The sequence below is a fragment of the Chelonoidis abingdonii genome, chromosome 5, assembly GCF_003597395.2.
Source record: "Chelonoidis abingdonii isolate Lonesome George chromosome 5, CheloAbing_2.0, whole genome shotgun sequence".
In the NCBI taxonomy this organism is placed as follows: domain Eukaryota; kingdom Metazoa; phylum Chordata; order Testudines; family Testudinidae; genus Chelonoidis; species Chelonoidis abingdonii.
In genome coordinates this window covers 142,181,225-142,207,744 of record NC_133773.1, presented here as the reverse complement: position 1 = coordinate 142,207,744, position 26,520 = coordinate 142,181,225, and the positions used below count along the sequence as shown (strand labels likewise).

At 50.1% G+C, this 26,520-nt stretch overlaps 1 protein-coding gene across 3 annotated transcripts in view; it reads right to left on the bottom strand.

Annotated features, from left to right (window-relative positions):
* The window catches only part of RAB11FIP5 (RAB11 family interacting protein 5), a 111,385-nt gene extending 88,850 nt beyond the window's left edge, over positions 1-22,535 (bottom strand). The window contains exon 1 of one of the 3 annotated variants that reach the window (XR_012656009.1): positions 21,733-22,512. Coding sequence is in view for 2 of the 3 variants with exons in the window: in XM_032764851.2 (XP_032620742.1) it covers positions 21,733-22,157 (425 nt within the window). In the remaining variant the exon portion in view is untranslated. Of the gene's footprint in view, positions 1-21,732 lie in introns of all 3 variants that reach the window. The other 2 variants (XM_032764851.2, XM_032764849.2) reach the window with 2 other exon arrangements.
* Between the last annotated feature and the right edge of the window lie 3,985 nt (positions 22,536-26,520).

The window sequence follows — 26,520 nt, the reverse complement described above, 5'->3', positions numbered from 1 at the left end:
AGAGCCAGTGATATCCTGCCTGGGAGAGGGGAAAAGAGCAGGGAGGGAGACAAGGTGGTGGGTTGAGAAATAGCTCTGTGTAGCCAGGAGCCTGTGCGGTGACCAGCAAGACATTAATTTGGCGGCTCAGTCCAGTTCCCAGTGGGCAAACCCACGCCCTTCCCCTCGTCGAGTCTCTGCAGAGAGCAGTGCTCTTTCCAGGACAGGAAAACTGGCATTGTTGCAATGGTTCTGCAGATAGAGCGAATGCCTCAGCATCTCTGGTGCCGCCCTGTTACCAGCACTGCATGCGCTAGAACTATGCGAAAAGTTTCCAGCTGAGGTGCCAAGTATGACGGAGACCCACTGTTGTGATAACTGGGCCTACAAACATACCCACATTCTGAGTGAAAGGTCATTAAAATGGTGCAAATCACCTGTCATAGCAAACAGTGACGGGAAAGGGTAAGAAAAGTCCAGCTTAGATTGGTGCATAAGATTGTTTATAAAAGTTAGTGACAAGAAAAACAAAGACTGAGTTAGTCTAAACCAAACAGCTTTCCTGATACAACTGAAGGACTGTACTGAGGCCTGGTCTACACTACATGTTTATACCAATTTTAGCAGCATTAAACCGATTTAACGTCGCACGCGTCCACACTACGAGGCCCTTTAAATCGATTTTAAAGGGCTCTTTAAATCGGTTTCTGTACGAGAGGAGTAGCTCTAAAATCGGTATCATCATATCGGATTAGGGTTAGTGTGGCCGCAAATCGATGGTATTGGCCTCCGGGCCGTATCCCACAGTGCACCACTGACCACTCTGGACAGCAATCTGAACTCAGAGGCACTGGCCAGGTAGACAGGAAAAGCCCCGCGAACTTTTGAATTTCATTTCCTGTTTGCCAGCGGGAGAAGCTTCACCAGCACAAAGTGACCACACAGAGCTGATCACACAGGTAGCAATGCACTCCTGAGATAGAAAAGAGCTCCAGCAATGGACCGCACAGGAGGTACTGGATCTGATCGCTATAGGGGAAAGGATTCAGTGCTAACAGAACTCCGTTCCAAAAGACGAAATGAAAAACATTTGAAAAAATTCCAGGCCATGATGTGAAAGGCAATACCAGGGACTCATGCAGTCCGAGTGAAGTTTAGGACTCAGACAAGCCTACCAGAAAACCAAAGAACCAACGGAAGGTCTGGGGCAGCGCCGAAACATGCGCTTCTAGCTGAGCTGCATGCAATTCAGGGGCTGCACCACCACTACCCCACTCCTATCCTTGGTCCGTGGTGGGGGTGTAACCAGCCAGCGGGGATTATGCGGACGGGAGTGAGGACGACGAGGAGGAGGACGATTGCAGAGAGCACACAGCACTCCGTCAGCCCCCAACCAGAATCTTTCTGACCCAGACGGAATTACCGTCCAGCCCCTCCACCACTAGCCCAGACAGGAAGCCATGGAAGCACCTCTGGGAGTGTACCTTTAAATAAAACATGGTAAAAAGCAAGCTTTTGTAATGATTGATTTGCCTGAGGCTGGATGCATTCACAGGCAGAAAAGTTACTGAAAAGTTTGTTAACATGTCTGGGGATGGAGCAGAAATCCTCCAGGGACATCTCCATGAAGCGCTCCTGGAGGTACCCCAAAAGCCTTGCAGAAGGTTCTGGCAAGGCAGCCTTGTTCCGTCCACCATGGTAGGCCACTTACCACGCCATGCATGTAGCAAGTAATCGGGTATCATTGCATGACAAGCCTAGCTGCGTATGGTCCGGTGATTGCTGCATTCAGGAAACATCCGTTTTTATCTCGCTCTGTTATCCCAACAGAGTTGTCATAGCATTCTTTCCCCAATCTGAACCTTAGAGTCCAAAAAAGAGGTACTAGCATGAATTCCTCTGAGCTTAATTTCCAGCTTAGATCTGATACGCTGCCACCAATCAGGACTCTGAGTGCCTGTAAACTCTGGGCCCCCAAAACCTTCCCTGGGGACCCCAAGATCCAGACCCCCTGGATCCTAACACAAGGAAAGTAAACTCTTTCCCTCACCAGTGCCTCTCCTAGGCTTTCCCTCCCTGGGTTACCTGGAAGACTGTGATTCAACTTCTTGAATCTTAAACAGAGGCTTCCACCTCTACCCCTCCTCTCTCTCCCACCAAGTCCTTGGTGAGCACAGACTCATACCTTAGCATGAACCAGAGAAAAAAATCATTAGTATTTAAAAGGAGTTTTATAAAAGAAAGAAAAATAAGAAACTTGTAAATACAAGATGTAATATACAGGTCTTCAGCTATAGACACCAGAGAGAAAAAGCCTCCCCCGCACAAAATACAATTTAAAAACTTCCAGCAAACTACACTTTGCAAATACAGAAAAACAATTTAAAAGACTATAACTGCCCTTCTACTCATACTCACTATTCTGAATAATAAGAGACTGTAGCAGGAGAGTGGCAAGAAACCTGGTTGCACGCTAGTCCCTTTCAGGACCCAGAGAGAACAAAGCAAAACCCAAAAACCACAAACAAAGGCTTCCCTTCACCGAGATTTGAAAGTTCTTGTTTCCTGATGGTCCGGTCAGGTGTTGCAGGCCACTGTTAACCCTTACAGGTGAAAAGACATAACCTAGCTACTGTTTATACAAGATTGATATCGTCATAGTAACCTAGGTAAATTCAGGAATTTAATTAAGGGACAGAGATGCCTTTCCTACAGAGGTTTGACGTTGCTACAAAAAATCTCCTGCATGTAGCCAAGCAGGGGGAGAGGAGGAAGGATAGCGCTGAGCTTTCTCGTGTTTGGCTAGCAGGAATCTTCCCAGCTACCAGCCACGCGGTGGGGAGGGAAGAGGGGTGATTAGCAGTGATCTTCCATGATACCAGCCATGCGGTGGGGGAAGGGAGGGGTAAAGCGATCATCTTAGAGAATTGGAGGAGGGTGGGGGTGGCTTCTGTGAATGAAAGTGAAGGCTGCAAAAGCCGAAAGACAATGGCTTACCCATGGCCGCATGCAAGCTGAATTCTGATGCCCGGACCTGCGTATGTGAGATCTGTAACACCAGAGCCCAGGCACTCAAAATTAAGATGCAAAATGCGACCTTGTAGTGAAATCACATGTGGTATGTAAGATGAATAGTGTTGTTCACTGTGAAAGAGTATAACCATTGTTCTGCAAAATGTATCTTTTTAAATACTTCTCTCCCTTTTTCCCCTCCCTCATGCAGCTGCACATTTTTCAAGCCTCCCTACTCCATCCCGAAGGCTAGCTCAGATAAGGTGAAGGAAGAAGAGGACGCAAGATGAAATGTTCTCGGAAATCATGGAAGTAACTCGCAATGAAAGAGCTCATCTGAATCAGTAGAAGGACGTGGTATCAAATTACAAGAAAGATCCCAGTGAACGTGAGGACAGGAGGCATGCTCGAGATGAGAGGTGTAGGCAGGAAGATCAGTGGTGGCAGGATGAAACGCTGGGGCTGCTGCGTGATTAAACTGACATCCTCCGACGTCTGGTGGAGCTTCAGGAAGAGCAGTGAGGTCACAGAGTGCTGCTGCAGCCCCTGTGTCATCACCTTCACCACTCACGTGTTCCATATCTTCCTCACCCAGAGGTGTAAGAACGCGTGCGGGAAGACTTTTCGCACCCGCCCACTCCACCCCCGTGGACAGCCCAACCAAAAGGCTGTCATTACATTGAAATGATTTTAGTGGCCTTTTCCTTCCCTCCTATCCTCCTCCCAAACCACACCCGGGCTACCCTGTCAGTTCTCTCTCTCTTTTTTTAATGACCTTTTTAATAAAGAATACATGATTTTTAAACGATAGTGACTTTATTTCCTTAAGCAAGCTGTAATCGAAGGGGGAGGGTGGGTTGCTTACAGAAAATGAGTCAATCAAGGGGTTGGGGTTCATCAAGGGGAAACAAACACAGCAGTCACACCGTACCCTGGCCCGTGATGAAAACCGTTTTCAAAGCTTCTCTGATGCGCACCACATCCCGGTGTTCTCTTCTAATCGCCCTGGTGTCTGGCTGCACGTAATCAGCGGCCAGGTGATTTGCCTCAGCCTTCCACCCCGCCATAAAGGTCTCCCCCTTACTCTCACAGAGATTGTGGAGCACACAGCAAGCAGCAATAACAAATGGGGACAATTGGTTTGGCAATGAGGTCTTAGCGGTAGTCAAGTAATGTGCGCCAGCGTCGCCTTTTAAATGTTGCCATATATGGGACATTCTTATTTTCACCATACCTGACACTTGCTCAGTCTCTGTATGTTGAGCATGCTCCTTCCTAGATCCACTGTTTTCTCAGCTTGCCTGGTATGCTTTCATGTAGCCATTAGGATCATTAGAGGTAATGTTGCTGTGACAACTATCTAAGGCATTCAATCAAATCCGTCACTTTTGTTATTTTCTGTTTGTTCTGGGAAGTAAATTCACTTGGTCTGCATGCATTTTTATATATCAGAGAAAGTCTCTATGAAGTATCTACGATTGCGTTCATGATAACACCTTCCTGGGCCATTCGCAGCGTGGATTTGTTGGTGATTACGTCTCCTTTGTTGATCCACTCTTGTGTCTTGTCTATTTGTCACCATTTGAAAAAGTATCCTTATTTTATCTTCTTCCTTTGCGGTTTTATGTACTTGTGGTTGGCTTCTGGTGCGCCTTGGGTTGCGCTATAGATAAGGATATGGGTTCCATCTTATTTCGTACCTCCACCACAAGTTTAGGGAATCTCATTGTCAGCAATAGCCATCCACATTTATGGTCCTGCACGTTTCCTAGAGTCACTAAACCTTTTGCAGGGCTAGCTAGTTCTTTAAGTGGTTATTAGTCTTTGTGCTTACTTGCATTCAGCAAGATGCCTCCCACAGTAGATTTTCCCTACTACCATATAGATTCCGACTGACCGTGCTGTCGTGCAGTTGCAAGCTTACTCAGAGGGCTATTTGCCACTCGCTTCTTTCACTTTGTGTTAGGTGCCTCATCTCTTGAGGTTTATTGGCGTTTTCAGGCAGGGTTAAATGTCAGTATCACAAGTTCCATGATAGATGCTCTTTACGCTGATTGCTGAAAGTTTTCGCAGCCACTGCGAAGTCATTCCATCATTCTCTACAAAACTAATGTTCGTCTTTGTCACCGTCTGTGCATGTTTTTTCCCGGGTCTCTTCAAATATATTGCGGTTTCTAATTTGGGGTAGTTATACCTGATCCTCTCATCTACCAGCAGTGAGCTCCAAGCACAGGGACCCACTGTATGGGTAGATATTCAGGTGTTCCATGTTCCCTCTCTATCATCTTCTCGTTCATCCTGCTTAGCTGTCCGTTGTAGCCGCTCGCTGCCTTCTACTTCCTTTGCAAGTTATTATCTATGGGTTCTATTTCCATAATTGACTGCATGAGATATGCGGCGTAGGGTGAGTGATTACACGATTCACTAATCGCTCTTGTGTTGTTGTTATTCTTGTAGCGGGTCCATGTCTTGAGCTGTGCTATGGCGTCTGCACAGTTTCACCCAGGAAAAAAGGCGCGAAATGGTTTTTGCTGCTTTCACTTAGGGAGGGGGTGGCTGTACCCAGAACCACCGCGACAATGATTTCCCATCAGGCACTGGGCTCATCAACACAGAATTCCAAGGGGGGGGGAGAGACTGTGGGAACTATGGGATAGGCTACGGGATAGCTACCCACAGTGCAACGCTCCAGAATCGACGCTAGCCTTGACCACGGACGCACACCGCCGAATTAATGTGCCTAGTGTGGCCACGTGCAATCGACTTTTTATACTGTTTTTATTAACAACGTTTATTGTTAATCGATTCTTCCGTAGTGTACGTTAACTGATTTGTACTTGCACCTTATGGTAAAAGAAGGAAAGTGTGGGACTGTAAGTTAACAGATAATACTTGGTATGTCGACAGTCAGAGTGTCTGCTGTACGGTGAACAAATATAAGGAGGGACTATTCCACCCATCATTCTTTTTCAGGTCTTTAGAAAGAGATTTTTGGGGGCAGGACATGTGAACCAACTGGGGAATTCCTGGAGGAGGGAATGGCTGTTATGGCCTCCATCGTCTGCTCTTCAGGGGTACTTATAAGGTAATAAGTAAGAATTGAGATTCAATTTCCTTAGTACACTGGATGGGACCTTGAATGTTATCATTTCGATGTACCAGCCCCTTGCTTCACTAGAGCAAGGATCTAAGTACTGATTTTGCCCCAGATCCCTAGGTGGCCCCCTCAAGGATTGAACTCACAACTCTGGGTTTAGCAGGCCAATGCTCAAACCACTGAGCTATCACTCCCTTTGTCCTTCACACCTGAGGCTTCTGACAGTTACAGCATCATCGGGAAGTCCAGCCCTTGGCACACCAGCAGGGACACCTGGTCCTCACCATCACTCCAGTAGAGACCCCTGTCGGGAACGCAGGAAATCCTGTTTGTCTCCATCCCTTTGTGTAGTCCTTTCTGTCCCACTATTTCTCCTCCTATCCTCTTCCTCTCTGCTTTCTAGCTCAGCTGATCCTGAGATCAACTGTGCCACATGCACCGGCACAGTGAGAAAAAACAGCCCATCCAGCTTTGCACAGTATGAGAGAGACCAGACCAACCAGGTGATGTCCCAAACCAAGATGACCCAGACCCCACAGCACTGCTGTTGTGGCTGACATGTCCACGCAGCGCATTAGTCTGTGACTGACCTGACCCCACAAAACTGAGAACATCAACAAAAGCCGCATTTCCTCCCCCCAGGTCTGTTAAGAGCAACAAGAGAGACCATTCTTCATACCTCAGAACTGAGGAACACTACTAACCAGCGCTTTCTCTCCCGATCAAGAAGGATTGTCCAATCCAGCAAGGGACCTCTGATATACTCTCTGAAAACTGGCCTGCGATACGTTTTGGTGACCAGGGCCAGCTCCAGGCACCAGCATTTCAAGCAGGTGCTTGGGGCAGCAATCTGCAAGGGGCGGCAGTCAGTGCATTTTTGGCCCCAAGCAGCACGCCAAATTGCCGCCACGGACAGCGGGGGCAGTGCATGTGCCTTTAGGCCAGCACGCGTGTTTCCACGGCAGCGGCAATTCAGCAGCAGCTTCTATGTTCAGCTGTCTGTGGCGGCGTAGCTTCTGTCTTCCGGCTGAAGACAGAAGCTGCTGCCGACTTGCCGCAGCCACGGAAACTCACATGCCGCCCTAACGGCACATGGACTGCCCCTGCTGTCCACGGCAGCAATTCGGCGCGCTGCTTGATGCGGCGAAAACAGTAGAACTGGCCCTGTTGGTGATGTTTGTTTTGCACGCTCATTTCATTTCCATTTTAAACTGCATTATAAGGTGTTTTAACATCTTTTCTTTATGTATCTTAGTTAACACAATGTCTAAACTTTGGGATAAGCTTCTTACTGTGTTTCCCATGAAACTAAAACCCTGGTCTCTGTATGCCAAAGCCCGCACCTTGTTTACAGCTGTTTAAGGCTGCACAGTTTCAGGGTCACAGTAACACCTGACTCTTTGACCCCTTTTATTCCATCTGATTTGATACACCGCCACTCAAAGCATTCAGCATAATCATATCCTCCACCTTCCCCCACTCAGAAGGATCAGCTTACTAAGCATGGGTTTCAACACAGCCAGGCATTTCCTGGTGTGGTCAAATTACCACGAAAATATCCCCTTCCAGCAGCCTTTCCAGTCCCAAAAACAAAGATTTCATCACAGCTCATGCTGGGCAGTGCAGCAGTCAGACATTCACCCTCGCACAGGGAAGGGCATTTCAACACCTTGTTTTTCAAAACCTAGCTGGGCCATACAGGAAGTTCATGAGTTGTCATATTCCATTTCCTCCCACTCCCCATTTTATAAGTGGAGAAACAGGCATGGAGATTTTAAACCACCTCATCCGGGGTCGCACTACAAACAAAGTGGAAACAGATCCCAGATCTCCCCGGCTTGTGCCTTAACCACAAAACCCTAGGTCTGATCTGCATGTCACCCACAGACAGGGAGGCCAGCATCGCACTGAATGAACCTGCACTGCTCAGCTAGACGCAAAGGAGCAAGCCAAATATAGGAACCACTCTTATCTACGAAGACAGGACACACATGGAGTTGTCGGGAGGGTCTAATCACACTGTTGTTGGTCGATATGACAGCGCTCCCCGCAGCATGCCAGGGCTTTGGGCCATCCCCACAGAGCTCACAAGCTAAAACGACAGGCAGAGGGATACAAGAGGGGTTTTTACTAGATCTGGACTTGCCCCCAAGCGCCCTTCTCCCAACCCATTAGTAGCTACCCAGTTCTTTTCAGGCCTCGCCACAGAAGTGGGTCTTTGGAGGGATCTGACAGGCGAGGACACAGCAGGGTCAGGCACCAGTTCAGGGAGGTGTCCCATGCACTGGGGGTGGGAGAAGGGCTTGCAGCGATGGCTGTGGGCGAAGCAGATGAACGGGTTGAGGAAGGAAGATGAAGGTTGGCATAGCCGGCCAGGGGACGGGGCTGAGACAAAGTCAAGAAGGGCCTTGACACAAAGGGGGAGCCATTGAAGGGATTCTGGGGTGATAACATTGCCAGAGCAACAGGCAGGGAATATAATCTCGGCGGCTATGTTTTGCATGGGCTAGACGGGCACCCTCTGTTTATCTAGAGCGGGGGGGGGCAACTTTTTGGCCCAAGGGCCACATTGGGGTTGTAAAACTGCATGGAGGGCCAGGTAGGGAAGGCTGTGACTCCCCAAACAACCTGCCCTTGCCCCTATTCGACCCTTTCCACTTCCTTCCCCCTGACTGCCCCCCACAGAACCCCCGACCCATCCAACTCTCCTCATTCCTTGTCCCCTAACCACCCCCTCCCAGGACCCCTCCACTCCTAGCCGCCCCCAGGACCCCACCCCCTGAAATGTTCTCGGAAATCATGGAAGTAACTCGCAATGAAAGANCCAGCTGCCTGACCTCTATCCACATTCCTGCCCCCAACAGGCCCCCCCCGGGACCTCACACCTATCCAACCGCCCCTGTTCCCTGTCCCCTGATGCCTATCCACACCCCCTTCCCCTGAGACTCCCACACTTATCCAAACCCCCGCCCCCACGTTCCCAGTCCCCTGACCACCCCACAGAACCTCCACCCCATTCAACCGCTCCCTGCTCCCTGGCTGCCCCTCGGGACTCCCCACCCCTTATCTGACCCCCCAACCCCCTTACCAGGCCGCTCAGAGTAGCATGTCTGGCGGCCCTGCTGCCCAGAGCGCTGCCCGCACAGCGGCATGGCTTTGCGGGGGAGGGGCCGGGAGCTCAAGGGCTGGGCAGGTCGGTCCCGTGGCCCGGATGTGGCCCGTAGGCCGTAGTTTGCCCACCTCTGATCTAGAGGATCCCATGCAGACTTTGCTACAGTGTTGTAACTCAGGACTGGAGGAGCCACCAAGAGAGACAGCAGACATTTCTGCAGCAAGACTGCGAACTGGAAGGGGCATGGCTCCAGAGTGAAATAAGCCAGGTATATGAGTCAAGACACTCTGTACAGGTCATCCTAGAGACGCACCCTTTTTGGTCACAACCGACTTGTGCTGGATTCAAAGTGCCACCCTTGAGATCAGAGTCTCCATAAACCATTTAAGAGCAGGCAGGATTCTTCCCCAGACTAGCTATTCTCACACATCAACGCCCACTCAAAAGCAAGCCTGCTGCTGGAGTCAGTCAAAAGCACAATCATCAAAACCTTGGGATCCCGCTGGAACAGCTTGCCCTAGGAAGTCCTGAGATATCACTCTCTTCTTGCCAGACAACAGTTTTTAAAAGAAGAGAAAAGAAACCCACCCTGGAATGAAGCCTGGCTTCCAGGAATTGAACCCAGAGCAGCACAGGGTTTCCACGATGTCCCAGCAGAGGTGGGGTGCTGCATTCAGTCAAGTTTCTCTGAGAGTTCTCATTCCACTCCAGTGGCACACAAAAGGGAGACAAGGAACTGATGTTGCAAGCACGGGAAGTTTTGCCAAAACAGCTTATGACAAGGAACAGCCAGAGGGTAGAGGAGGGGGCAAATGGGAAGCCGGGGCTCCGGGGAGCTTTCCCCCGTTCCGCTTTGTGGCACGACCTTGGGACAGTCACTTGCCCTCCAGATCTCACTTTATTCTTCCATAAGACAGGCATACATACTTACTACTTATGTAGAGGGATGGCAGGGGCATGCCACAGATGCATAAAGCATTTTGAAAGCCTGGCACTAAGTGAACCTAGGAACAGGCTGCTCCAAAACATATCGCCAACACGCAGGGCCACATGGCCACCAGGGCCTGCTTATAGCACCAATAATGGAGTAACAGAATCGTTCTGCTCGAAGAGCAAGCGTCACCACGTGGTTTTTCCTTCTCTCCTAATGAGAGCTGCGGCCCCTTTTAGTAACAGAGCAGAAACCCCACAGTGAGTGACCGAGTTATTCCACAAACACTGCTTAATGCAATCAGAAGATAAATCAGGGGTGGGGGGTTGGTTTTAAGATCGGTGCTTGGATTCCCAGTGCTTTTATCAGATTAAGCAGCAACCAAGCCAAGTGGAAGAGCCAGCATCATGGAAAGAAGTTTGGGATGGATAAATGCTGCAGTACACGAACAGATCCTGCATCTTGGAAAGAGGTGAAGGCAGAGATAACAGGTGGAATCAGCCTAATGGATGAGTTCCTGACAGTCCAACTGGTACCCCTATATTTCAAGAGTTAAAGAAAGAACAGGCCTGAGTACTTTTCATCCCAGCTCACTGCTGCATGCAGAAATGGATTTGCTGGGTATTGACACTTCCAGGGGTGAAAGTTTAGCACAATAACCCAGCACACTTTAAGCTATAGGTTAGCTAGACCAGCTTTGTTCTGGTCCGGAAGAAGGAAAAAAAAAAAAAAGGAGCCGGGGGAACGACACATTCGCAGAAAACAGAGATACACTATGGGCCAAACAGCCCTGATGTAATAAGGATCAACTCCAGTGAAATGGCACCTGTTTACCCCAGGGCTGAATTCAATCCACTGCCTTGTCCTTTAAAAGTGAAAGACACAAACAGGCCCACCTTTGAGAGGCTTTAGTCAGATGTATCAAGTCATTCTATGATATTAATGAACACAATAGAGGGGGAGCCAACATAGGTAATGACACATGCCCTTATTCCACTGCATCATCGGAACACTGCCGCGTCCGGCCCAGCCTGCAGTTCGGCAGGTACCGCTGACACACCAGCTGTAACCTTGTACCTAGCAAGAGCCAGGTTGTGATGGAGTCTCTGAACGCATCACAGTATCCCAGCAGAGCTTATAGAGCCACATTCACTTTTTGTGTTTGTGCCGGGCTTACAATCACTGCTGTACTCGCCACGAGTTTATTTTGGGGGGAGCAGGGGGGGAGGGAGAGGGAGGGTTACCATGCTTGCAAGTACAACCTCACTAGCTCATTTCACTGCAGCCTGCAAGACATACAAGAGAGAGGTTTCTGGTACTTCACTTGTAAAGCTGGACTTGCCTCACCTCATTGCTTTGGCCCAACTGGTTGCTAAACCCACACGATTTTCTCTCCCTGCTCTCCCAGAGCAGGCCCCAGGAGCACATGCATGAAGGCCGCTGCTCCCCTGTCTCTGCTTTCCTTTAGCAGACCAGGCTGCCTCTCTTCCCACCTGCCTAACTTCTCTTTGTAAATTTTAGGACCAGAAAAGGACCATTGTGACCATCTAGTCCAGGGGTTCTCAAACGTCATTGCACCCCAACCCTCTTCCGACACTAGAAATTACCACATGACCCCAGGAGGGGGACTGAAGCTTTAGCCCGCCTGAGCCCCACTGACCCAGGTGGGGGACGGGGAGAGCGGGACAAAGCTGAAGCCCAAGGGGGACCTGTAACCTGCCCAACACGCAGGGCTGAAACTCTCAAGCTTCGGCCTCAGGTGGTAGTGCTCAGGCTTCGGCCTTGGGCCCCAGCACGTTTAAGCCAGCCCTGGTGACCCCATTAAAATGGGGTTGCAACCCACTTTGGGGTCCCGACCCACAGTTTGAGAACTGCTGATCTAGTCTGACCTCCTGCCTCTCACAGGCTAGAGACCCTAACCCGGTAATTCCCATACCAGCCCTGACTTCTGGTTGAGCTACAGAATCTCTTTTAGAAAGACCCTCAGTCTTGATTTAAAGACTCCAGGTGACGGGGAATTCACCACGACCCTTGGTAAGGTGTTCCAATTTGTCTAGCTTCAGCTTCCAACTATTGGATCTAGCTACACCTTGTTCTGCTAGATTAGAGAGCTGACTAATACGGTATTCCTCCAGCTACCAACACAACCCTGAAGCAGCAAGGGGCCCTTCCCTACTTCCCTGTAATGGTGGTGGGGAGGGGGAGAAGAATAGAGGGACAAAGGGAAGGGAAATGATTGCATGGAGGAACTTGGGGGCAGTGGGGAGGAGGGCACACGCTGGTAGGTCTTAGCTGGGCTGGTGTACTCTAATGACAATTTTGCAAGGCTATTTAACCAAGGCCATTAGACTGCACCAACATTTCAAGGCTGCAGGAAGCAGTTCTTGCCGGGGCACCATTGAGCAGAATGAAGGGCTGGGTTGATCCTGTAGAAATGTGACCGTGTAACCCCAGGGAGTTCAGGGGTTCCAAATGCATGCAGGCCACTAACCTCTCCCTACAAGCTCCCAAAGGTGCTCTAGCCCCAGTTCCTATTGCTGACTGCAAGGCGAGCTCCATTGTGGAGGCACCTCCAGGAGCAATCTCTGCCTCTGCTCCCAACCTCTTGATCTCTTTGGCCATCCAGGGATGCACACTCGCTGCCCAGTGACTCTTTCCAGCATTAAGCAGCAGCCCTCAGCCTTTCTGCAGCGGGTTTGGAGCAAGACAAAGGCTGCAAATCCCCAGAGTACAAACCCCGCCATGACTATGCATCTCCATTTTTGCATTGCGGGGCTTTTCTTAGCACCAAAGCCACTGGAACTGGAGAGGGGGGCAAACCAGCCCAATTGCTCCATATCACAGTAGAGGAGTTCCACTTGGCTCTCCTGATATAACAGGAGCTGCTGTTGGCAGCTGATTTCATGCTGCAGCACTCAGCATAATGCAGGGAGAGTTTAACTGCTATTGCTCTGTATCTTCTACAGCCCATTCGAGAATCAGTCCAGAAACTCCAGCTGCCAGCATTGGGACAGCCAGCAAGGTTATTACAACAGATTAATACAAGTCAAAAGGTCTTTGATTTGGCAAGCCTGTAGAGTCAGTCCAGGATACAGAACTTCAGGAGTGCCGTGTCTTTTATCTGTGTTCTGGATCAGAAGCCAGAATTCGACATGCACTTCACTCACCGAGAATCACACCCGCAGGGCTTGAAAAATGTACTGGACGCTACCAGCCAGACACCAGGCTGAAAGATAACCCCCTCCCCAGTAAGTTTCTATGGCAACATGCTGGCAACAAAACCAGCTGCATTTTCAATGTGTGTTAAGAAGATGATGAGTGCCGGCTGGCATCCCACTTGAACCCTTCTCTTCCCCTTGCCACTGGAAGGAGGCAAAAGCTCTATCCTCAGTTAGATCTGCTCCTTACCCAGCCTCCCAGCTGTTGCATGAGGGCAGAGGAGCGGCTTCTCCGCCACCACGCTAGTGCTCACATATGCTATCTTTTGTGGAATCCTCTTCTTCTTGTGGAATAGCTCCTGGGCTGCTCATAAGTTTGCCCAGTAGCAGCACGCAACGAACACGAAGTTTGACTGCTGCACAAAGGTTGTGAATAGCAGCCGTGGGGAGGATGTTTTGCTCTCCTAGTGCTTGGAAACGTAGGATGCTGGAGCAGCGGAGGTAGCAGGTGTGCAAACTCCAACGCAAGACCCAACAGCTCACGTGCGGGAGGTTCATCTTTGCAACGACATGGACTAGAAACAGGAGTTAATGAAGTGAAAAACTTCAGTTCTGAACCAAATAAAAACAGCTTAGGCAGCCCGCAAGCCACATTTGCCGGAAGAAGTTTCCACTTGCCACTGGAAAGTAGGGTTTCTGAGCCCTGCAAAACCACATCAACTGCAAACACCCCTAGTGGCCCCCATCTCTTTCAGGATACAACTGAACAGGACTTTCATGTTTAAAGCCCTCTAGGGACTTGCCCTGGCCCACTTCTGCTCCCCTCCCTAAGCTACGGTCTTTCACATAGTCTAATCCCTGGTGGTTTGACAGCCTTTGCCTGGGCAGCTCCCATCATCTGGAGCAACCTCTCTACTTCAGTGACACATTTCAGGGGCAGAAGACGACATTTTCCTCATTTTGTTTCATCCCATATTGTGCAAATGAAGACGTTTCATTCAGTAACTGCACTACTGTAACTCCTTTAGGCATTTGCAAATGTATGGCATCTTTTCATGCAAGCTAAGAACAGTCCTGCACAGCCATAGAACAGCTCTGTTTCTTTTAGAGCTACCCCTTGTGGCACTCAGCCCCGGGACTTGTCAGAAGCCCGCTGAGCCCGTCTCAAACGCTATGTATGCGCCAGAATGAATGCACGTGACTTCTGTTAGAACTCTATTAGTTTGACCTTTCAGTGCATGGTTCCTTCCAAATACAATCAGGACAGATGAAGCAACCAGAGATGCAGGATAGCTGGACAGTGGGTGGCAGGGCAGGACAGATGGTCAGATGTGCATGGGAGAAGAAGGGGCCAGTTTTAAGGTAACGCACATTTAGTGATTTATTGTCACGCGGCAGATAAGCTGAGGCAGGAACCCAGCAAGCTGGCTCAATGCAGTCACCAAAGTAGTGAGACACTGTTCTTTCCTATACACTACAAGGATGGCGGCATTATGGATATGCCAGTTGACAAACCCTTAAATTCAGTTCTCATGCAGGTACCAGATTTCAAGTCTTGAGAGTTGTCAATTACCCACAGAAAAATACACACTGTCCCGCCCCTCCCCGGACCTGGAGGTATCACCTCTACTGGAGACACTAGTCTGTCTCCCATGGCAGCTTTAGCAGAGGCCAGAGCTGTGCATCAGTCTCGGAGGCAGTCGTGACAGACACTTGTTCTTCTGGAACTGGACTGAGGCAGTTCATTTCACCTCCCCCACCACCTGGAGAATGGAAAGCAGCTGGGACTATTTGGCAAGCCTGGAATCAGCCTCAGCATTTAGGAGGGATCCTAACAGGAAAGGAAGCAGCTTCATCTCCTGAGTCATACCATGCCACCCTCACTGCCTTCAGAGCTGGGCTTCCGGCCACGGCTACCACTACTCTCTAGCCGCCCAACCCTGTGAAATCAGGTCTCCCCTACAATAGCCAGATTTCATGGGGGAGATCAGACTTCACGGTCCATGAAGCGTTTTTCACAGCTGTGAATGTGGTAGGGCCCTACTCATATCACATAAGAATGATAAAGCACTTTCCAGTCCATCTGTAATTAGGAAGATGTTAATCAGCAGCAGCTAGGTATGAACATTTTAAAAATCAGTAGACCCAGATAACTTGCATCGAGGAGTCCTAACACGTTTGGCTGATGAGACCTCTGGCCCACGGATATTAATTTTTTAAGTCATCTTGGAACAGCAGGGAAATTCCAGAAAGACTGGAAGAGTGTTAATGTTGTGCAAAGAGTCAAAAAGGGCAAATGGGACAACATGGGTAACTATAAGCCAGTTAGCCAACAATCCCTGCCAAAAACTGGTACGGAATTCAACTGATTAAAGAACAGGAATATAATTTAATGCCAGTCAACCTGGTTTTATGGAATATAGGTCTTGTCAAACATATCTGATTTCATTCTTTGATGAGAATACAAGTTTGGTTGATAAAGGTGACTGTGTAGATGTAATATATTTTGACCTAGTACCGCATGCCATTCCAGTTAAAGATTTAGCACTATACAGTATCAGTCAAGCATGTATTAACTGGATTAAGAACTGGCTAACTGATAGATCTCAGAAAGTAGCTATCAACAGGGAAATCAAGCGGAGGCTTTTCTATTAGGGTTCCACAGGGATCAGTACTAGGGCTGAAGACAATCAGTATTTTTATCAAATTATGTGGAGGTAAGTTTTAAAAAAAAGTCACTGCTGATTAAAATTGCAGATGACACAAGACTGACACAGAATGAGGTGGTCAAGGCAATCTGACAGCGCAATCCAGCTTGTTTAGTAAACTGACCCCATTCAAACAAAATGTGTTTTAATAGGGCAAAAAGCTATACATTTAGGAAGAAGGAATGCAGGCCATGACTACAGAATGAGGGACTGTATCCTGGAAAGCAGTGACTCTGAAAAGGACTTAAGGGTCATCCCGAACAAACAATTTATCATGCGCTCTGGCTGTGACAAAAAAGGCTAACATGATCCTTGGATGTATAAACAGGAGAGTAGTGGGTAGGGAGGTGATTTTACCTCTGTACATAGCATTGGCAAGACAGATACAAGAACACTGCAAACAGTTCTGGTGTCCACATTTTTAAAAGGATGTTGAAAACTGAAGTAAGGAGCTGCGGAAATGATGCAAGGGCTGGAGCAACTGCCTTACAGGGAGAAACGTAAAGAGCTCAGTCTGTTTTATTTACCCAAAAGACTGAGAAGCGACTTTATTACAGTGTATAAGCAAATACTGGTTACCAAAGGGCTCTGTGATCCAGTGCAGAAAGGCGGAACAAGAGCCTCTGGCTGAAAGCTGAAGCCAGACAAATTCAAACTGGAAATAAGGGACAGATTTCTCTTAACAGTCAGGGTGTTTAGCTATTGGAACACACTACCAAGGGAAGTGGTGGATTCTCCGTCTCTGGGTGCCTTTCTGGGAGATACGATTTAGCCAAATGCAGGTGACTGGGCTCAACACAGGCATAATTAGGTGAAATTTAACAGCCATTGATATACAGAAGTTTAGACTAAAATGGTCCCTTTGCGACATTCTGTACTTCAGAATAGCACCCTGGAGCCTCCACAAAACATACAATCATATCAAAGTATGCCTTGGGAGTATCATCTGAGAAGTCATGATCTGTTGAACGTTACTAGCCTGTTGAATTGTGTGTGTTACCGTTGTATTTGAAGTTATGACGTTTTGCTGAGTGTGTGTCATTGAAATATGCTGAGAGTTTGGGAGATGCTCACAGCTGGCCTTTTGGTGGCAACAAAGGAGCAACAAACAGCTGCAAAACAGATTTACATTCGGACTAGTCATCATGTGTTGATGCCCATTAAGGAGAATCCACTCTCCCAGTGAGCCCCCTCCAAGCATGCAGACAATGGGGACTGCTTAACCCAGTGACTGAGCAGGGGACTCCATGCCCAAGACAGTATCATTCCATGCCCATGGATTGGGGGGTATAAATTGGAGTCTGTGACATCCGCCACATGCCTCTCTCCTCCGCCACCTAATCTGAAGGCAATAAGAACATTTGGAAGAAATTACTTTGAACTGAAGCGATTGGTCCCAGGCTGAGCAAAGAATTCAGCTTATGTATCAAGAACTGTACCCTGCTTACAACACCTAGTGGGGTGACAAAAATTGCTGGATTCAAATCTTGCTTAGTCTGATAACATTTGAATTTAGACTGAGATTTTATTTTTATTTCGTATGTAACCAACTTTGACCTATATGCCTACCACTTATAATCACTTAAAATCTACCTGTTGTTAATAAACTTATTTTAATGTTTTATCCTTACCAGTGAGTTTGTCTAATATGTTTGGGGAATCTGCTCAGATTACAAACGCTAGCACATCTGCTATCCTTTGCCAAAGCGGTGAACTAATTAATGAGTTTGTACTGTTCAAGAGAAGGTCTTAAGCAGTGTGAAATCGTACATTTCTGAGGTGCAAGGCTGGTGGTTGGGGATATTTACAGGTGTCTCTCTCTCTCTGTATAGCTCATGAGTGGCTCAGAAAGCATTTATGCAACTTAGCTGGGTGTGCCTCTGCATGCTGTTGGCTGAGTGATCACAGCACCTGGAGGTGTTTGCAGCTCGTCACTTGCATAGCACTTTAAGAGATAGCCCAGGGAGGAGTGTTAAGGGGGCACAGCGGTCCCACGGTTCCAGGTTGTATCCCAGGGGTATGTCAGACCCTTCTGGCCTTAAACTCTATGAATTTACAAAAAAGACCAAACCTTAAGCAGCCACTGGCACAAACGTGCCCTCCTTAGCCAAGATGAAGAGCTGAGCTTAGCAGAGATGGAAGTGATCAGTTCACAAGCTGCGTGCCTGCCCACTCAAATGAAACACTTCCTAAGCCAACAACTGGCCTTTACAGCAACGAGGAACTACCAGCTAGCCTACTGCTTGCAGCCTGTACCAGGAGATACCAGGACTAACCCTAGTGTACCATTCTGCTCCCCGCCTCTGCCTACCCAGACACATATATGGCCCTCATCTCTGCCATGACTGAGCACTTAGCAACTGTCACTGTTTCTGCTCCACGCATGATTCCTTATTATGCTCTTGGCTTTGTCTCCATGGCTTCCTGCCATACAGACCACCCCCACTCTGTGGACCTTTTCCTTGACCCTCACTGCTATTTCTCCACAAGATGCTTCTATGAGGCCTTTAACACATTAGACTGTCTTTTCTCAAAAAACACATTTTTTAACCTATGCAACCTGGCTTAGATCTTGCTGCTGCAACCCTTGCCTTCTCTCCCCACCCACCCACCGTTCATCATCTCCTGCCCTGTCCTAACTCTGGTTGTAATCTCTTCAGGGTGAGCTGCCACTGCAAAGCACCAGTTGCATTTATGTCACCATATAATGATACGGACGTTCAGTTTTTAATGAATTCCTGAAGGGTCCATGTCTATCTTGACGCATATGGCCTTGGGGAGACAGTGCAGTGCAGTGCAGTCCAGTCAGCCATGTGGCCACAAAGAGCTGAGCTGATTTTTATCTGATCCTAGCATATGTTCTCCCAGACAAAGGTGTCTACAGCTGACTCAACCAGAGGTTGAAAGTTTACTTCCAAGGATAGGCAATTATAAGTTACTGTGTAACACAGTTTGTTGAACTAACCCCTCAGACTTGTAGGGGTTTGCATCATTTCATACCAACCCGCAGGCTTGCAGTCTCCAGTGAGAGTTTGCTAAGCAACCTCTATCTCCTCCAAAGAGACTCCCCAAGGTCCATATGGGCCCTGTGAAGTACTCACTCTATGACAGTACACAGCTGCACCAACTTGCCTAGAGAATGCAAGCACCTGAGGCCAGGAGTCACTTGGCAGTTATCCACTGTACCGCACTTTGTGCATCTGATGCTTGTGATGAAAATCTACAAATGGCTCCGCTGTTATCCAGCCCTGCTGATCTCCCGATTACAATACGCTGCTCTGAATGAATTAGCATTTGTGCAACAACCCCCACATTAGACAGAAGCAGAACTGCTCAGCTATGTGTCTTAGCCTCTACTCCGTTGACAATGAATGGAGATTCTCCTATGCTTTTGGTACTGGAGCACCTGAGTTTTCATCCCACTGTCACATAAACTCCCTGTCTAGCCCCAGGCAATCTCAGATGTGTGAGGGCACAGATGCTTAACAGCTCTTCCCTTGTGCAATTTGGTGCTTAAAGAGTTTCTTTTGCTATCAATCAATAAAAGCAGCCGGTGTTCAGTTATTCCACGTTGTCCTGAGATGCAAGTCTTGCTTTAACCTATGTTTAGGGTGTTTCTACATCACCGTTATAAAGCTGTATGTACGTTCAGTCAGTGCCACAACCTAAGCTGAGTTACAAACATAGCTCCATATGACACCTTCGAAGAAACAAAACTAAGCGAAGAAAAGCGTTAAGATCTGCACAGCAGAGTTCCTGGGCCGGAGCCTACTACTTGGGTTACACACCAAGGCATCAAAGCTGTGATGCAAGTCATCACATGAGACACCATTACTGCCAGCTCCTGAGCAAGTTAGAAGAAATGGGAGGCAATATAGCCTGAGGAAAAGCCTGCAAAATGTAAACAGTGGCAAAGGCTCACAAGGTAACAGCAGTATTATTGTAGCTAAAGTAGCACCCAGGGACCTCAAAATCAGGGGGCAACTGTGCTAGGCACTGTACACCCACACATAATGAAAAGATCGCTCCGGCCGCAAAGAGCTTTCAGCCTTAGGCTCCATTCCCACATTCAATGTGACTATTCCTGCGCACAGAGTTAAGCACATGCTTACCCCACTTCAGGATCTGAGCCAAAGTAAAGCTAGTGCACTCTGATTATTTAACACGGTTTCCCTAATTCAATATTTAGCATGGCGTGGACGCAAGGCCTCTCCCTTTGTACAATCACTTTCTTTAAATACTCTGACAAAGGGGCACTGCTTTCCTTACGGAGAGTTTTGTGCATTCCAACTTTGTCCCGAGTATAATCCATCAATGCCCAGAGCAAGCTGCAAGGAGCACTTAAAGTTAAATTACACACACACACACACTAAAGTGGGACTGCCCCCCCAATGGTTGTGATCTAGCAATCAAGTCTCCCTTTAAAGCCTGCAGAGAGGCTGTTGCCTTGTGACCTAAATAGGACTTCTCTTTCGAACCATCCACTCTTCCGACCTCTTCATCCATCTAAGAGTAAAGCCATCACCAAATACTCCCTCTGCTCTGTGTAGTTTGACTTATTTTTCTGGGATTCCCTTTTATAATTGTTACCAACCCACCCCCTTTCCACCAAAAACTGCCCATATTCGGCAAGTCAGAGCCCCAAGAGCCTTGGTGTGCTGTGGAGCAAAAACAAACAAGATTTGTTTGTTTTCCCCTAAAACCCAATGTTCTGACCCCTTTAACACTGTTAATCCTGCTCTCCACAAGATCTCCACTCTGTCTCCTGCCATGCCTGGGAGAGGGACATAACCCAGTGGATGGAGACTGGAGCATATGCCCAACCCCTCCCAAGTCCCTCTGCAGTGACTCAGGCAGCCAAGCTTGAGTGAGCAGAGGACGCTAGACTGGCTGATGTTTAGGATTTGGTGCAGGCGAGCCGTGAAACACTCCCAACCCTTGGACAAAAGACTTTGCATTTAACCCCATGCTTAAAAAAAACACTCAACTTGTTCCAACTCTGCTGCCTGCCAGCCAAGCACCTGAAAGCTTTTTTTTTTTTTAACCCTATTGGCACAGAAGAGATGGGAGACCCCACTGCAACCATGTAAGCAGGAGTTGATCCAACTCTTTCCAGTGCAGGAGAGAGCCCTGCAAAAGCTGAACCTCATCCACCTTCCTGCCGCCAACCAGTTCCAGCAACTGGGCCCACAAGATTTGGGGCGCTCTGTGCCACGTAGACCTAGGGGCCAAGGAAGTTTATGGGGAATGTTCCTTGCACGTAATTGCTGGAACTTTTTGCCATGGTATTTCCCACCCACTCTGGTCTGGAAATGGGGAAAAGACCCATTCGGGTGACTCAAGTCCCATGGATTTGCCGGGCTCCAAGAGGGGGAGGGGAGAGTAACCAGCTATACCGATTTTATAGGGGACAGTCCTGATTTTTGGGTCTTTTTCATATACAGGCTCCTATTACCCCCACCCCGTCCTGATTTTTCACACTTGTTGTCTGGTCACCCTAGGGAAGGGTCTGTCTTAACTTTACAAGCCCGCGTTAGCAAATTGCAATGCAGTAAGTGGTGAGTGCACCCCGGGCTGGCCGCCAGTCCCTCCAGGCGGTGCAGTCTGGACGGATTTTGAATTTGGGGGGCGATGCCGTTGCAACAAGGGGGTAATCGCACTCCTCACCCCGACACCCAGCCGAGCGCCACGCCCAACCTCGGGGGCAGGGGGGCCCGATCCTGCGGGATACTCACTGGCTCTTCATGGAGCGGCTCTCCCTGAAGACCGGCTGCAGGGGCACGGTGGCTTGGCCCAGGAACTTGTCCAGGCCGATGAGCGCCCGGTGCATGACGGTGAGCACCAGCTCGCAGCCCCCCTTGCCCCGGGGGGAGCCCCCGCCCCAGTCCGCCGGCTCCTCCAGCTCCAGGGCCCCCGGGGGCAGCTCGAAGGAGCATTCCTCCTTCCACTCCGGGCTGCCCGTGCTCTTCTCCGCCACCGAGGTGCTGTACTTCTCCCGGCCCAGCTGGATGATGGTGTAGGCATCGCTGGTGCCCGGCTTCCCCCCGGCGCCGCCTCCCTTGGTCCGCAAGCCCCGGGCCTGCAGCACGGTCACCTGGACGTGGGTGGGCAGCCAGCGCTGCAGCGGCGGCTCCTGCTCCGCCACCCGCAGCAGGGACATGGCTCCGGGCGGGGCGAGGTGAAGCTCCCCCCGGGGCGCCCCTGCGGAAGGGCGGCTCGCTCCGGCTCAGGGCAATGCACAGCCCGGCTCGCGGGGCTAAGCTGCTCGAGCGCCAGGGGACCCGGGAGGCTCCTGGCGGGGACGGTGCAATGCGAAGAAGGGAGAAGCTCCCCGCCCCCTGAGAGGACGATGCGTGCAAACTCCTGGCCGGGGAAAGAGGGAGGCTTCCCGCGGCTGCAAACGCCCTGCCCCGCGGCTGCAAAGTAACTTTCCTCCCCGGGAAAAGGGGGTGGGAGAACGGAGGCAGCGGCCGCAGCAAAGCAAATCCCCGGGCCGCCTTGCGCCTCCGCGTCACTCAGCGGCTCGAACAGCTGCTGCAGCCGGGCCCTGGACCGGACCCGCCCCCTCCGTGTCCAGATCCCCTCCCCCTGCCCAGGGTCCTCCTGCCGGCGAGCTGCATGCATTGGCCAGGGGCCTGGGGCCCAGCAAACCCTCCAGTTTGCAGGCCGCTCCCTCCCCGGGACTGGGCGCGCTGGTTGCTCCAGCTCCCGACAAATGCAATGGAAAAGCAACGGGAAGCCCTGTGGCCGAGCCTTGGGTGGGGCTGGACACCACCCGCCGTGCCCACCCCAGGCATTCCCAAATCATGAGTCAGGCTGCAAAGAAATCAGGCCCCCCCCCCGGAAAGGGCCAGTCACTCAGGCTGTGTGGACATAGCCCGAGTCACAGTGTGGTGAGAACAGGGAGCTGGCAATCTCGCCAGGTCTGGCTGTGCTGCCAGGCTCTGACTCCAGCTGGAGGCCAAGCCCCACTTCCATCCACACACAAGTTGGCCTGACTGGGGTCAGCAAGCACCCACGACCTCGATCGTAGAACCCCCCCTTGGAGAATAGGTCAGAGTCCAAGTCCCACTGTGACTCGGGTCAAAGCCCTGTCATTTCACAGCGTGAACGAGGGTTGCCACCTGTCTACTAGCACAAACCCAAAGACCCTTACTCTGCCCCTTTCCTGAGGCCACACCCCTGTCCTGCCCCTTCTCTAAGGCTCCACCCCCTCCATCCTCCTAGCTGTGGCCTGCTTGCTCTCATTTTCACCACGCTGGGGCAGGGGGTTGGAGATGGGGTGCAGCAGGGGGTGTGGGCTCTGGGCTGGGGTGCAAGCTCTGGAGGAAGTTTGAGTGAAGGAGGGAGTGCAGGCTTTGGGCTGGTGGGGAGGAGTGCAGGCTCTGGAAGGGAGTTTGCATGTGGCGTGTGGGCTTTGGGATGCAGTTTGGGTGGGGGAGGGGGTGCAGGCTTTTGACTGGGGCAGGGGGTTGGGGTGCAGAGGGGTGAGGGGTGCAGTCTCTGGGAGGGAGTTTGGGCGCAGGAGGAGGTGCAGGATGCAAGCTCTGGGAGGGAGTTTGGGTGCGGGCTCTTGACTGGGGCACAGGATTGGGGTGCGGAGGGGGTGAGGGAGGGTGTTTGTGTGTAGGGTGCGGGCTCTGGGCTGGGACGGGGTTGGGATGCAGAAGGAGTGCAGGATGCAGGATGGGGTGTGGACTCTGGGAGGGAGTTTGGGTGCGGGAGGTAATGCGGAATGCAGGCTCTGGGAGGGAGTTTGTGTGCAGGCTGGGGCAGGGAGTTGGGGTACAGGAAGAGTTGAGGGGGCAGTGCTTATCTCAGACAGCTCCCAAAAGTGACCAGCACATCCCTCTGGTAGTAGCTCCTAGGCTGAGGGGTCAGGGGGTCTGCGCAAGCCGCTGCCTGTAGGCATCCCCCCCGCAGCTTCCATTGGCCACAGTTCCCGGCCAATGGTGCAGAGTTGGTGCCTGGGGCGAGGGTAGTGCACAGAGACCCCCCAGGAGCCAGAGGGCCATGTTGGTTGCTTCCGTGACTGGCACAGAGCCAAGGCAGATAAGGGAGCCTGCCTTAGCCCTGCTGCGCTGCCGGACTGTTAGTGCTTAAAATCTCCCAGTTTGGCTGCAGTAGCCTCCGGGAGATAGAGCATGATTCCAGGAGACACGCAGCGAAACCAGGAGGGTTGGCAACCCTAGTGTGAACGCAGGTCAACCCAAGACCAGATCAGACGATCTAAGTGGCACAGTGTGGACACACTAGCACAGCTGTGAGACTCAGGTCCAGCAATTGTAAACCCAGGTTTACAAACAGGTTTGGAAACATTGACTCGACAGGCGCAGGACCCATGGAACCACGTTTAGAGTGCAGTGTAGACATACCCTATATGTGAAAGCAGAGAGTCAAATGAAGTAAAAATCTTAAATGAACCAAACTGTACCTAGAATCTCTGGGGATAGTAATTCCATGCTTGAATAATAAGAATATAGCAACAGGGAAATACTACAGACCAGTTGACCAGGATGGTGATAGTGACTGTAAAATGCTCAGGGAGATTAGGCTATAAAAATAAAAAACTCATTAATAATGAGGGATTTCAGCTATCCCCATATTGACTGGGTACATGTCACCTCAGCATAGGATGCAGAGAGAAAATTTCTTGACACCTTAAATCATAGAATGATAGAACTGGAAGGGACCTCGAGAGGTCATCTAGTCCAGTCGCCCACACTCAAGGCAGGACAAACAAAGTATTATCTTCTAGACCATCCCTGACAGGTGTTTGTCCAACCTGCTCTTAAAAATCCCCAATGATGGAGATTCCACAACCTCCCTAGGCAATTTATTCCAGTGCTGGAAGGAAGAAACTGAGAGGAGACAATATACATTTTCAAGTACATTAAAATGTCTGTTACAAAAAGGAGGAGAAAAATGTCTTCTTAACCTCTGAGGATAGGACAGAAGCAATGGGCTTAAATTGCAGCAAGGCAGTTAGGCTGGACATTAGGAAAAACTTCCTAATGTCAGATGTGGTTAAGCACTGGAATAAATTGCCTAGGAGGTTGTGAATCTCCATCATTGGGATTTTTAAGAGCAGGTTGGACAAACACCTGTCAGGGATGGTCTAGAAGAAATACTTTGTTTGTCCTGCCTTGAGTGTGGCGACTGGACTAGATTGACTCTCGAGGTCCCTTCCAGTTCTATCATTCCTATGATTATAAGTGTGTCAAGAATTTTCTCTCTGCATCCTATGCTGAGGTGACATGTACCAGTCAATATGGGGATAGCTGAAATCCCTCATTATTAATGATTTTTTATTTTTATAGCCTAATCTCCCTGAGCATTTTAACAGTCACTATCACCATCCTGGTCAACTGTCTCGAGTAATTTCCCTGTTGCTATATTCTTATTATTCAAGCATGGAATTACTATCCCAGAGATTCTAGGTACAGTTTGGTTCATTTAAGATTTTACTTCATTTGACTCTCTCTGCTTCAATATAGGGTATGTCTACACTGCACTCTAAACGTGGTTCATGGTCCTGCGCCTGTCGAGCAATGTTTTCCAAACCTGTTGTAAACCTGGGTTTACAATTGCTGGACCTGAGTCCACAGCTGTGCTAGTGTTGTCCCACTGTGCCACTTAGATCGCCTGATCTGGTCTTGGTTGACCTGCGTTCACACTAGGGTTGCCAACCCTCCTGGTTTCGCTGCGTGTCTCCTGGAATCATGCTCTATCTCCCGGAGGCTACTGCAGCCAAACTGGGAATTTAAGCACTAACAGTCCGGCAGCGCAAGGGGCTAAGGCAGGCTCCTTATCGCCTTGGCTCTGTGCCAGTCACGGAAGCAACCAACATGGCCCCTGGCTCCTGGGGGTCTCTGTGCACTACCTCGCCCCAGCACCAACTCGCACCATTGGCCGGAACTACTGTGGCCAATGGAAGCTGCGGGGGATGCCTACAGGCAGCGCTTGCGCAGACCCCTGACCCTCAGCCTAGGAGCTACTACCAGAGGGATGTGCTGGTCACTTTGGGAGCTGTCTGAGATAAGCACTGCCCTCAACTCTTCTGTACCCAACTCCCTGCCCCAGCCGACACAAACTCCCTCCAGAGCCTGCATTCCGCATTACCTCCCGCACCCAAACTCCCTCCCGAGTCCACACCCCATCGCCATCCTGCACTCTCTCTGCATCCCAACCGTCCCAGCCAGAGCCCGCACCCTACACACAAACAACCCTCCCTCACCCCTCCCGCACCCCACTTTGCCCAGTCAAGAGCCGCACCCAAACTCCCTCCCAGAGCTTGCATCCTGCACCTCCTCCTGCGCCCAAACTCCCTCCCAGAGACTTGCACCCCTCACCCTCTGCACCCAACCCCCACTGCCCAGTCAAAAGCCTGCACCCCCTCCCCACCCAAACGCATCCAAAGCCAACGCCACATGCAAACTCCTTCCAGAGCCTGCACTCCTCCCCACCCAGCCAAAGCCTGCACTCCCTCCTTCACTCAAACTCTCTCCAGAGCTTGCAACCCC